Below are 13,723 nucleotides of genomic sequence, written 5' to 3' on the forward strand. Positions count from 1 at the left end.
AATGCTTAATTTTTGGTTTTTGCCGTCCCATCGTCCTCGCCCTTCAACTCCCTTCGTGACCCCGTGCAACTTAGACATGTGGGGCGTGTCATTGCAGCCGGATCGATCCGTTCACGCCTAGTTTAGTTACCAGCCTACCTGCCAAAATTCACCTTTTTGAGTGGTAGGGTCATCCTCTTTTGGACGGAAAACTTCCGTTCAGGTGTGCATGTGCCCCCCCCAAGAGAAAGGCTAAAGCTCATGACACGGTCCATTAGGACATATGCCGATTACTCGCCCTGAGCCCTGATGGGCGGGAAATGAGAGAGAGAAAAAGCACCGTGCACACACAAACACCCTCACCAGGCTCACCCGTGTGACACGTCCACACACACACACAGGCTCTCTCTCTCCCTCCACACTCTCTCACTCTAGCTGTCTTTCCCGAGTCGCTCTTTTCAGCTCGAAACATTCCCAAGCCCTCTTTATGTATCAACTTCCACTACCTTCACTGTTATATCCTTCTCTCTTCCCTTCACTCTCAGATTGCTTATCATCATTGCTGCTGCTGCTACTCTCTCCTTTTCTGCGTTGTTAACAGCTCTTTACAATAGGGCATTTCGAATTAGCTCCCAATTTTGGTATCTCCTAGTATCATCGCCAAAAATGCAGGCACTTCAATTGGCTCTCTGAGGTCACGATCTTCGCCTCTATAATGCACATTTTACGTTCTTCTGCACAATTCCCCACCAATCTGTTGCTTCATTGAGCTGAGATTGAAAAAAAGCCTCAACCTGCACCCGAAAGAAGGAAAGCAGTTGATGGCCCGTGCATGAGCGCCCACAATGGAGAAAGTACAAGAAAATGTGAGTGCAGAAGTGGGGCTTTCGCGTAAACTAAAATCCAAAGTGGGCTGTCGTCCGTTTGAGTTAGTAGAGGATCTTTCACTGTTGGGCGCTGCGAATAGTAGAGGCAGGAAAAGGGGGCACATTGTGTAAATTTGCAAGAAAGGGATGGGGCATGATTAGTTTGAGCTGGGAGAGGTCCTATCACGAGGTGGGGAAGGGGTTGCACTACAACATCAGAGATCTGCGTTAAAGAAAGCTGTCGATTGATGTTTCTGGCTGATGGTATTTTTTGCAAGTCGCTAGGAAGACTGTTATTTGCGCGGTATACTAGTGTTTAATTTTAATGACTGTGAAATTGATAGAAAGTAGAGAGCTGTGAAAAGATTTAGGGTATGTCTCCATTAATCCTGGTTTGCCAAAGAATAGGCTTCAAACAGAGCAGTTTTGAGAAAAGATTAGGTCAAGTGTCATGAATTTAAGCTAAGTACTGTGGGGATAATCAGTCTGTGGGTGAAGTTGTACTAAAACACTTTTAAAGAACTAGTATTCAAACAATTTTGTGAGCTTCTTGTAAGCTTAAGGCTTCAATTATGGAATTTCTGCAAGCTTGAAGCTGGGGCCTAGGTAGATTAGGGCACGGGGAAGGTGAATTTAGCTGATAATGAGAGGCGACAGTGATTAATTTGGGAGTTTTTTATACCAAACTGAAGTTTGTGAGCAAATTAATGAGAGGGCTTTTTCTATTTTTTTCTTTTTGCAGTTGGGCAGGGTTGGGGGAGAAGGTGGAGAAATCCATTCATGTAGGATGATGGAGGCACAGGAAAAGGAGGATGGCCTGGCGATGTCATCTTTTGGTGGTAGTGAAGAGGGGTTTGATGAGGAGCTTTCAGTGCTTCCGCGCCACACCAAGGTCATTGTTACAGGCAACAACAGAACGAAGTCTGTCCTGGTTGGGCTCCATGGTGTTGTCAAGAAGGCTGTTGGCCTTGGAGGCTGGCATTGGCTCGTAAGTTATATCAATAGCACACAGAAAATGTCCGTGCACAGCTGAATTTACGATGTTCAACTTCTATTTTTCTCTTTCCATTTCTGGGCTATGCATTTTGGACATCGGCTCGAATTCTCTGCATGCAATTCTCCTTTCTCTTAGTAAGGCCACTTTTGGGTCGGTTGATTAGGAAGCTTAATGCAAAAGGATAATAAAGTGTGTGCAGACTCGAACCTTCTGCAAAGATTTCTTTCTGTGCAGAAAGCTTCCATCTTTGCTGTACATATGATATGAAGGTGAACTAAGCCCTCTACTAGACAACCGTACTACACCTAAGGCTAGCATGTAAAATTTTTTCATTTCATGGATTTCATTCTCAAGGAGATCCTCCCGGAACACCCCGGAAAGCCAGCCTTATTAGTTCTATTTGCAGGGCTTAGCTTAAGTTATTCAACCTCACATTGTAGTTGAGGCTTAGAGCTACCTTCACAATTTTACAGGTTCAAGTAATGCTTAGCCCTTTCTCTCACCCCATATTTGTTAATGTCCTTGCTTCTTTGTTGGGATTTTAAAGAAGCGTCTACAGTTTAAGCTCTACAAGCTCTACAAAGGCCTTTTATTCTGTAGTCTTTCAATAAGTTTGATCGTCCTGTTTCATCTGCATATGGGGTGTTTGTTATCACTCTAAGATTGATGTGTCAGCATAAACTTCTCTGGGTTTTCACACTAAAGATCAATGTGTCAGCATAATTTTCTCTGGGTTCACATTTGATGGGTCGGCATAAACTTCTCTGGGTTTTCTGCTTGAAACTGAGTGAGTGTGGTTGCATGCTCATGAGCATGCACCATCGAAGCTGCATTGCCCATTTTGCACGCCACAAACAAGTTGGGCTGTCATTAGATTTGGGCAGCATATAAGGGTGAGCTTTGTTTACTTCAGTCAATATCTGTGGTCTTTGATTGTGGGTTATCTTGGCAGGTTCTTACCAATGGTCTGGAAGTCAAGCTTCAAAGAAATGCACTAAGTGTTTTAGAGCCCCCAACTGGTTTAGAAGAAGACGATGATTCTGACGAGGGCAGATCAAACGTAGGTAAGAGTTCATCTCTTCTGTGTCTGGGTTATTTTATATTTTTGTGCTTTGTCAGTTGTTCTTTCATCTTTATGTACCTATCTCATGTGGTTTTGTCTGTTACCACGTTGATTCAGAGGACTATCCAAAGCCTTGCAAGGCAAGGATGCGACCCCAGAAGACCAACAATACAATAAAAGGAGGTGGTGTGCACAAATGGCAAGATACAGATGCCTCTTCAACAGGACCCAAGTCAGGCCATAGACTCCTGGTCAGTCATGATGGATTGATCTGGTTGCTCTTGGAATCTTTCAAATTCCCTACAGTGCATAAATCATAACAAGTGTAATTTAAGCTTGACAAGAGTGAAGGATGTAATTTTTGAAAAAGTTCATTTTTTCACATTGTTTGCTTTCTATCTTTACATGCACGTCTGTTTATGGGCTTCTGTGAAGTGTTCAAGAATGTTGTATCATTGTACGTTGCAAGGCTTAAGGGCCTTTTGTTTCTACCATTGGCATTTGTTTTTTTTCTTTGCTTCCTCCTGCAGTGGCTTGGAAATGTTGTGGGTACAGTGGTAGCACTTAAACCCAGTAGCTTTCTCTGCACATTTGTTATGTATGGGGTTGATCTGAAAAATGAGTTGTTAAGCCAAACATCTAGCACTTGAATTAAGAAATTACATTCCTTGTCGCTTGCAAATGGGCATTTTGAAAGTTTTTTGTCACTTTGTCACACACATTTTTACGAGGGCTGATTGGACCAATTTTTGTAATAATTGCAGAAGGTAAACCTGAGTAAACTTGAGACAGCTGCCCTCCTGCGGTATTGGAGACGATTTGAGCTGGTAAGCATCTGTTGCTGGCTTTCACATTTTGTATATTAGTTCTCAAAAGGATCGATACTTCATTCAAAGGTAAGTCTTTTTAACACCTGATTCCCCTCAACAGGTTGGAGCAGGCCCAAATTCATCCAAGGAGCAGCTCCTTGATGCTGTGGAGAGACATTTTAGTGCTCAGGTGACTTTTTGCTATTTCACTCAATTCTAGTGTTTGCCATGATCTTGGTCTGGTGCAATCTTCTGGAACTTGTCTTGAGGCTTTTAAACCAAATGTTGTGGCTTTGTGCTTCTTTTTATGCTTTTGATGGCAAGTGTGCAGATATCAGCTTGTATGTATGTTTTCTAGAAGAAGACCTCACATGATATGTGTAATGGCTAAAGCACTTGTCCACACTAGCCCGGTCGCCCAGGGGCATTCCGACCTTGGGCACCTGGCTATGTGTATTGTCTTGAAGTGAGAAATAACAAATTTAAGACTCATGGTATAAGACTTGAACAAGACATGGTTGTGAGTTTGTGGTTATCTTGGGTTGTCCTTATTCAAAGCTCATTTTGCTGCCTTTCTCAATCTTTATGCACCTTGTGTAACGTCCCTCTCCTTTCTGTGACTTTGCAGCAACTGGATGAATTTCAAGTAATTGCCCGCTTCATGCAAGCAGCAAAGCGCCTGAAAACTGTTTATGGCTGAGGTGGCCCTCGACCACATCATCATGATGTGAAATTCTTTCTTTGTGCTGGGATTGCTGTTGTGCATTATGTATGCAAGTTAGTTTCACTAACTAAATCTGCTGACTAGGCCAGGACCGAAAAATATGCTTCATCCATGTAGGATGCACTTAATTCTTCCAGTGTAGTCCCTTCCTAACTGACCTTTTTGACACCATGGGTTTGTAGCTCCTTTGTAGCCCACTTAAGTTAGGTTAGCTTAGTTTCTAACAGACAAAAGAGATAGTGTCATACATGTTGTTTTGGTGGAGGATCCCCCTACTTTGATAAGAACAGGGTTTTCTCCACTTGATGACAGGAATGAGTATATTTAAAAAAACCTGTCTCTGATTGTCCATGATGTTTACCATGTTCCTCGACTATCTATTCAGAAGACGGAGTCTTGCCAGTGTTTATGAAACTGTTATTTTGGTGAATGTGGACAGGCTAGAGGCTGATAAGAATGAGTGTTGAAAAGTGCTCAACTCAAGTATAGGTATGTTTCTTTCTTGGTTTTTGTGAGGTACTATTGAAATCTGAAAGATGCTGTTGGGTACCGAACTTGGGTTTTAAGCCCCGACACATTCACCTTAACCACGAGGCTATGATCCCCCTGGCAATATGTTTTCGTTTTAGCAGCCATCCTGTTGACTTTCTGAATCCAATTCTCTCTAGGCTTCTGAAGAATTTTTGCAGTCAAAATGTTGAACTATGTCTCTTGTTTTGTTCTTATTGATGCTGTAGAGTGGTTTCCAGATTGATTTGTCTTGCTCTTATCTTATCTTGACTTTTGAGAAGTGGATCATTTTTCCCAATAGTCGTAGCTTATCGGTCATGGGATAGTTTAAGGATTGAAAGGACTATCGAGTCGAACACGGAAATTCTGGCTGTGGAAAAGAGTGGTTATGTTTTTGCAGAGCAGATTATCGCTTGTGAGCATGGCCCATAGACGGAAGAGTGCACTATTGACCTTAATACTGTGTTATAGAAGAGTATAACTTTTTGGCTGTTTGTTGCCATAGGGAAATCACTAATTTTCATCTACGTCATGCGTTGATGATGACCAAACAGCAAATGTGGGCAGGTGCTAGCTACCGATGATGTTCAATATCAGCCATCTTTTATACGTGCCTTGTCCTTGGGATAAATACAGAAAACAGTAGGCATGTTTTTATAGTAGTAATCCAAGCCAGGTCGAGAGCATTTTTATAAGCATAGTGCCTCGGATCTCATTCTGCAGCACGAGAAGCACTGATGACTTTTGAGAATAACCATATTCTTCACTAGGGTTCCTTGTTCATGTATGTGGTGGTATTGGCCCAGTTGTATTGTAGCAACGATCTTGGAATTGTGTTTTATTAGCCGGTATCTGGGGAGATCCTCTACAATTTGAGAGCTTTCAAGGAAAAAATTATAGACTGATTTTTCGTGGTGGGCAGCCCACCTCTCTCTCTCTCTCTCTCTCTCTCTCTCTGTGTCCTGAGGATCATGGTGCGAATGTGTCGCAGAGGCTGCACCTTTGGGGGCGGTGTAGTGTTGTGGAGGAACTTCCCTCATTGCATGAATCGCTCGTGGCCCACAGGGCGGCACAGGGGACGGAGGGGGCAGCAGAGAGGACGCAAGGCTGCAAGCCGCATGCAAGTGGCATATATAGCTGCAGAAGGCGCAAGCAGGACGGGACAAGGTCGCTCTCGTACGGCATAATGGCAGGATGCGAGACGGAGGGGAGGACAAAGCGGACTAAGGCAACGCGCATGCAACTGCAGAGCTGGGCTTACCCTGCAGAGCTGGGGTACAAAGGGTAAGCCGGCCAGCAGATTCGTGATGCTTTTTGGCTAGCCGCTGGCCGAGAAGCTAGAGCTGTTGCTGCCCCACTCCCTTTCTGCTCCCCCCGCCTCACGCTTCCCGGCTGCCCCTCTGGCAATATGCCGAGTGGACGTCGGAGATAGGAGTAGCTGAAAGCGATGATCCGCTTATCCTGGAGGTTGCCGCCAATGCCATAGATCCTTTCAGCACAGAAGACCTTCAGAAAGCAGAGCTCTTACTATGCGCACATGGGAGGGGAACGAGCGGAAAACGCTCGAAAAGAGGAAGCACGTCAGCACGACATTCTCGAACGATTTTTAGAGGACTTCGATTGGAGACATTCCAAACGATCGACGCATTGGACTGGCTGCAAAGCCCTCTGTACAGCAGCTCCTGCAAAAGCTGCGTGTCATGTTTTCTGATCGCAATGCAGTTGCGTGTGCGCACAATGTCGTTCGATCAACGTTCGGGATTGTTTCGATCCGAACATGCATATGTGCGCACCCTATCTCTCACAGCTTGCAGGCGAGAGAAAGTAGCGACGCAACGGTTAAGTGCATGACCATCAAGGGATGGCTTTCTATGCACTTGTTTAAGCACCGCAACGGCAAGTGGATAGCAGATTCCACCGGTAGCGTCTTAATAACGTGAGAATCTATCTATACGTGCATATGTGCGCACCTTATCTCTCACAGCTTGCGGACGAGAGAAAGTAGGGACGCAACGGTTAAGTGTGTAACCATCAAGGGATGGCATTCTACGCACTTGTTTAAACGTCGCAACGACAAATAATTTGACGTGGATAGCAGATTCCACCCGTAGCGTCTTAACAACGTGAGAATCTATCTTTGTACTTTAAGGCTCGTAGAGAGAGGGACACCTGTCATCTCCTCCTACCCTCCCTTCTCATGTGCTCTCTCTTTGTCTCACCCTGTAGAAATTGGGTCCACTACTCCATGAAGATTCTGGTGGGCTCAAGGAATCTCGGAGGGGTAGTTGAATCTCGACGATATCGAGCAAAGAGATTATATAAGGAGTGATGTTGCTTTGAGTTCCTTTAGTGACAACGAGCGAGAGAGAGAGAGAGAGAGAGAGAGAGAGAGAGAGAGAGAGAGGGACACATGCCCCTCCATAGGATAAACAAGGGAGAGAGAAAGAGTCCTCTCTTGTGGTCACGGTTCATCAGTCTCCCGGTGTCGATGGAAATAGAAAAGGAGCTAATAATAGGAGCTGACGGAAATAGAAAAGGGAGGCTCACATGTCCTTAAGGGCACAACTTTTTGGCATTCGAACGTTGTTAGGTTTTTTTATCGAGCTCTTGGAGGCAATTGCGGCAGTGAAGGGCATCAGGGGAGAGCTTTGCCATCATCATCTTCATCATCGTCAAGATCATTGAATGCCCTCTATCTTCTATGTGGATTTTTGAAGCTTTTCCTCTAGTAACATCCGAGTTAAGTCGGGTTATGTCGTAAAAACTAATATCTAAGTCTCCCAAATGAGTTTCTCATGTTAAACTCATCATTTAATATGGGGAGGTACCAGGGAAGTAAAAGCAAGAATATTGGTAAGGTTGTCAGATTGGTCTCAGCAAGGATCCAAAGGAGGGAAAATAAGGATTCAAAGGGGGGACAATTGTCGAAAGAGCAATGTGCATCAATGAAGCTTAAAAGACCTAAGGTTCAGCTCCATTAAGACTTCCATAGGCTAAAGTTCTTAAGTTTAATTCAGTTGTCCAATGGCCAAAGTAGGGGATAATTGGATGGTTATGGGAAGACTAAAAAGTCTTCCCACATCCCTAGGAAAGAGGGGGTGAGCCATAATGATAGGGAACGAGGGAGAAACACATACACACTCCCGAGCTCTCCCCAAAGGGAAGAATGGACACATGATAGGTTCTTAGGCCAGTTGCCCCCAATCTCCTCTCAAATCTTATTGGATGGCCATAGAGGTGGATCAATGAGAATTAGGCTAGAGTAAAATTAGTCTAATCAATTTAAAAATGCTTGATAAATTAAGCTCCCTAGAAGACTATTGGATAGTCTACCAAGGGGTCCAATGAGCATCTAGCAGCGCAATGGCTTGCTTGATTCTTATTGGCCAAAAGTCTAAAAGGTCCAATCAAAGTTTAAATAAATTATTTAATTACCTTAAGCTAGCATAAAAGGCGAAAGGGGGACACGTGTCACAAGGCTATCAATTATGCTTCTTAATTCCTATTGGCTAAGCTTTGTAGGAACCAATGGGAAGCCAACAAGAGCTTTTTGGAAGAGGGGTTGACCAAGAGAGAGAGAGGTTGGCATTTTTACACTTAACTTTGCTACACACGTGCACACACACAATTTATGTGTTGAGCAAGAACTCCCTCTCCTTCTCCAAGCATTGAGAAGTAGAGGCCTACACCAACAACTTTTGGCTATGGAATGCAAATCCAACCAAGAGCCAAGCTTCAATGGCATGCTCATCTCCTCTACCATGCTAATTACTACGCTAAGCTATGCTATTAGAGTGATTATATGAGGAGAATACTTCTTTCTTGTAAGATACATCTTCTTCCTCTCAATCTTTCCTCATTCCTTGCTAGCTCTCACCATTTTTGAAGGCGTGTGAGGTCTTGGGACGGAGGCTAGGGACACTAGGTGTGTTTTTCAAGCATAATTTGGTGCATGAACCTTCCATATTCATTGTACCAACGAGTTTGGGCTCCATGTAAATCCGGTCCTCAACTGTTGTCAATTGTTCTATTTCTTTTTTTTCAAGTATTGTCTATGCCAAACTAGCTAGGTGTAAATTGCTATGTTGCTTTCTTAAACTAAGTACTCTCTCTATGCTCATTAGGAACTTGTTCTTAATGAAATGCTCACTATGTTATCAATTTCCGCTACACACAAGTTACTAGTGCATTAAATGTTATAGGTTAACTCATTGTAAGGAGCTTAAACTACTCAATTATCACTTAGTTCAAGTAATGCGGTCGGTAACGGCTTGCTTTGGCCAATCAAGCTTCAAAATCTCGTTTAAGTTGTCAATCTCAAGTGTTTAAGCTTCGTTTGCATTATCAAATGAAGGAGCTTAAACTACTCAATTATCACTTAATTTAAGTAACGTGATCATTAACTTTTCGCTTTGGCTAATTCAGGTTCAAAATCTCGTTTAAGCTATCAAATTCAAGTGCTTCGTTTGAATGATCAAAGTGGCCGTCAATTGTGTATGTTGTTCTCTCTCTCTCTCTCTCTCTCTCTCTCTCAACCAGAGTTCTGCGTAGACCCGTTGTAAGGAGCTTAAACTACTCAATTATCACTTAATTCAAGTAACGCGGTCGTTAATGACCTGCTTTGGCCAATGAAGCTTCAAAATATCGTTTAAGTTGTCAAATTCAAGTGTTTCAACTTCGTTTGTATTATCAAAGTGAAGGAGATTAAACTACTCAATTATCACTTAATTTAAGTAACGTGGTCGTTAATTGCTCGTTGTGGCCAATCAAGCTTCAAAATCTCGTTTAAGCTATCAAATTCAAGTGTTTAAGCTTCGTTTGCATTATCAAAGTGGTTGTCAATTGTGTATGTTGTTCTCTCTCTCTCTCTCTCTCAGCCAGAGTCCATGCGTCGTCCTGGCTCACCTTTCGAACACATATCCCATAACATACTTGGTGAACATGATGCGAAACGAGTCGGGGTGGGAGGTGTAATGGAGAATCTAGAACATATGATGAAATTGATTGAAGAGTTAAGTGCAAAGAGTTTTGACGGAAAGTCAACATCTCCAGATTTTTTGAAGATGCTCCAATTGGTCCGAGAATCTTTGCTTGAAGTGGAATCCATGAAGACGAAGAAGCAAATGGATGAAGCTTTGGATGCGGTATACGACGAGAAGCGAGCCTTTGATGGTTAAGATCTAGAGGGCTACCTAAAGTGTTATGAGTTGGAAACCAAGTCAAGAGAGATACTTGGAGAGTTAATGATTATATCCTTTGAGGAGTTATCGAGTTCAAATTGGAAAGAGCATATTCAATCCCAAAGGACCCCTTTTATTGAAGAGAAGCTGTCCACGAGGGGTTTTCACTGTGCCATGACAACCCTCTTGGGGGGGGGGCTCACATGAGGCTTGGAGCTCAAGCCACAACAACTATTGTGGAAAAAAACCTTCAAGGGAAGGATGTGCATTTTTTTTTTGAGAGCAAGAGAAGAATTGAGCTCTTGGAGGCAATTGTGGCAATGAAGAGAAACAGAGGAGAGCTTCGCCATCATCATCAAGATCATTGAACGCTCTCCACCTTCTACGTGGATTTTTGAAGCTTTTTCTCTATTAAAAGTTGAGCCAAGCCGGGTTAACCCGTTATAAGGAGCTTAAACTCCTCAATTATCACTTAATTCAAGTAACACAATCTTTAACGGCGCGCTTTGGCCAACCAAGCTTCAAAATCACGTTTATGCTGTCAAATTCAAGTGTTTGAGCTTTGTTTGCATTAACAAAGTGGTTGTCAATTGTGTTTGCTGTTTTCTCTCTCTCTCTCTCTCTCTCTCTCTCACAGCCAGAGGCCCAGCGCCGTTTCGACTCACCTTTCGAATGCATATCCCCTGATAGCACGAGAGAGATTGCTAATGTAGTGTGCGTACTGTTCTTAGTCTCTGCAATTGTGAGGTGGTCACATGTCAACGACGGTAATAGTGTTGCTCGAAAGCCTAGGCATAGTCACTTGTGACCTGGTTCGCTTGCAGCTTCAACGACCAACTAAAGGTTCCCCTCTCTCTCTCTCTCTCTCTCTCTCTCTCCTATAATTGTATCGGTCTAATGTATTTTAACAAAAAAAAACCACACAAATTTTAGTGTAAATACCAACAAATGCTTCACATTTTGACATAAAAATCGAGAGAATTTCAAGTTTGTCCTTATTTTCATAAGTTAGGGAAAGTGCATTTTTCTAGGCCTGGCCTACATATGTGTGTGTGTGTGTGTGTGTGTGTGTGTGAGAGTGAGAGAGAGAGAGAGAGAGAGAGAGAGAGAGAGAGAGAGAGAGGCGTGTTCCTTTGCCATTCTCTAAGATTTATATGTCACCTTCACAAAGAAAAAAGCATAGATAGGATTACATGAAACCTAGGTCTTTCTTCAAGCACTAGTGTGCAACCGTGCGTGATAGTTTGATTATTTTTTTAGATTTTTACACTAAAAGTCTCTAGCATCTGTATGTTTTTCACTTTAAAAAAATACTTTTGAAAAATTCTAGGTGGGATTAAACTTAACCTAGGTTTCTTTCGAGTATTGTGACCTTCGCAACACTCCAAAGGTCATAATGCTTGAAAAATGAAAATCTATATCTCCATTTCTCCATGTTTTTTTAAAAGAAATACACACCCCTCTCTCTCTCTCTCTCTCTCTCTCATTTCAAATATTCTTCTAAATAAAATTCAAAAGTGTTCTCAAATGAAAAGAGATTTTTGGAATGCTATATCCAACTCATGTCATCTTAGACTTCTGAGTGGCTCCTCTTTATATTATCTCAACACCATGATGAAAATCTCTCTCTCTCTCTCTCTCTCTCTCTCTCTCTCTCTCTCTCTCTCTCCATAAAATTTAAAAGTGTTTTTGAAATGAAATAAATTTTTTTTAATGCTATATCAAATTCATGTAACTTCATCATCTTAAAATTCCAAGTGGTCCCTCTTTACTCAACCCCTTGATGACAAAATCTCTGTGTGTGTGTGCGTGTGTGTGTATTCCTTCGGCATTAGGTCGTTAATTTGGCTTACTATTTCATGTTAAGCGAAGTTGTTATCTTTTATGGTGTTGTATTGTATGCGTGGGTAATCTAGGTGAAAAGGCATAATCTCAATATGGCACTTGGTTATATATTGGTCATCGGTGCTATCTTGAGTTGATACATATGATGGTGTTTGACATTTGGTCATGCAATATCTGGCCATGTGTGTCACTATACCACAATGTTTGCCTTTATAACGTCTTCTTGATACATGTCTTCTTTTGACGTTAAACCTTGTTTTTTGGCATTGTGCGTCACTGTTGAAAACAATAACCATAGAGTTTGATGTTAAATGATATCATTTGACTTGGTTGCATCATCCAATGGCCTTTCGGAACACCGATGGCACTTAATTTAGTGTAGTTCACTTCTACAATTTATCTTCACAGGTGTAAGGTCGGCAGTCCACCATGGTATGCGCTATTGATAACGTGTGACATTGTGTGCTTTCCCAAATTCTCCCGAATTCTCTCCACGATGGTATGCGCTATTGATAATGTGTGACATTGTGTGCTTCCCAAATTCTCTCTCTCTCTCTCTCTCTCTCTCTCTCTCTCTCTTTTTGCACTTACAACTTATCTGTTTTTGTAAATGTTTGAAAAATAACTAAGAAGGTTGGATGAAAGTTAGAGATAGATGAAATAGTCTCTCTCTCTCTCCCCCTCCAAATTCTAATTTATTTGTTGCATGGAAGTGTGTGTCAAAATCTATTAACAATTAAGGTTTGTTTTATAGATTAGAATGACCACTCTTGAGGAGCAAAAGAAGGCTATGTTAAAGGGCCCCTGCATGTCCTTTTGTACCAAGGTCAGTGCACTCACATTGAATGAGATTGCTCACACCTTGGAGCGTTCTATTCTCTTAGACCACTTCCTTAGAGAGATGATAAGCAACGTTGGAAAAAGAATGGTTTTATCCTATTGAAGTGGACAAGGCACGCTTGTGTATATCCTCAATTAACAACAACATGACAAAATGTGGCATTGCTTTACGTGATGGCTTGCTGCTTGGTGTGGACTTTGAAAGGCGGAAGAAATGGGACTTGCAATAGCGTGAACAGAAGGCAAAGACCAAGCGTGCCAAGGACATGGACTTCAAGAAATTAAGAGTGACCCATTTTTGTGGAAGATAGAGAAATATTTTTGGAAAATGCTCCTACTGACTACTTGGATAGCACGCTTAGAAATTCTTCATGTACTTTCTCTATTGATGTTGAACATGACGCAATCTTGCACCTTGCTATGCTAGGGCATGGATCTTATGGAGAATGCCCAAAAGTGGAGCTAAAGGGTATCTCCTTCTCAAGAGGTACATTTTATGTTGTAAAAAAGTACTTGGGACCCATTGAAATTCACGTCAAAGTCATTTGAAAGAGAGTTGAGTGTGGATCTCATGCATAATGGGATTGTTCAAAGCATCGAACATACACAAGAAGTATCGTGGATAAGTTCTTTTCCTTATTTCAATGGGGATTCCATTTGCAAGGTGCTCATGTCTCTACCTTATGAGAAGGGAACCTATATGAGAATTATAAGAAAGCTTCAAGGAGATGGCTGAGGGGTTCATAAAGGTTCTGATCCAGTATTGTCTGAAGCGGAAATGTGCCGCATTAAGGCCTTTTATAACAATGCACCATCACTCATTCATGCTATGGTGTATACAATAGCTTTTGCTCATAGCAAAGACGTGCTACATTGTGACTCGCATCCACAAAATGTTGTGCTAGATTTC

The 13,723-nt window shown here is 42.2% G+C and overlaps 1 protein-coding gene across 4 annotated transcripts; it reads left to right on the top strand.

The window, feature by feature from the left end:
* The first annotated feature begins 455 nt into the window (after positions 1-455).
* Positions 456-4,789, top strand: LOC147449635 (uncharacterized). 4 transcript variants are annotated; one of them, XM_086522032.1, is made up of 7 exons: positions 456-845; positions 1,588-1,833; positions 2,795-2,906; positions 3,023-3,156; positions 3,670-3,732; positions 3,836-3,904; positions 4,343-4,789. In XM_086522032.1, the coding sequence occupies exons 1-7, from the start codon at positions 825-827 to the stop codon at positions 4,412-4,414; spliced, it is 717 nt and encodes a 238-aa protein (XP_086378158.1). In that variant the 5' UTR covers positions 456-824; the 3' UTR covers positions 4,415-4,789. The 4 variants fall into 4 exon arrangements, with proteins under 4 accessions (XP_086378158.1, XP_086378161.1, XP_086378159.1 ...); XM_086522035.1 differs by having other exon boundaries at positions 456-673; XM_086522033.1 differs by lacking the exon at positions 456-845 and adding an exon at positions 978-1,109.
* The last annotated feature ends 8,934 nt before the right edge of the window (positions 4,790-13,723 follow it).

The sequence above is a fragment of the Adiantum capillus-veneris genome, chromosome 10, assembly GCF_014529385.1.
Source record: "Adiantum capillus-veneris isolate H3 chromosome 10, ASM1452938v2, whole genome shotgun sequence".
NCBI classification, from domain to species: domain Eukaryota; kingdom Viridiplantae; phylum Streptophyta; class Polypodiopsida; order Polypodiales; family Pteridaceae; genus Adiantum; species Adiantum capillus-veneris.

Bases quoted from the DNA above. Each gene is read 5' to 3' on its own strand.
- LOC147449635 (XM_086522032.1), top strand. From the start codon at position 825: ATGGAGAAAGTACAAGAAAAT. The intron at 846-1,587 runs GTGAGTGCAGAA...TTCTTTTTGCAG, and splicing joins TGGAGAAAGTACAAGAAAAT to TTGGGCAGGGTTGGGGGAGA. The intron at 1,834-2,794 runs GTAAGTTATATC...TTATCTTGGCAG, and splicing joins TTGGAGGCTGGCATTGGCTC to GTTCTTACCAATGGTCTGGA.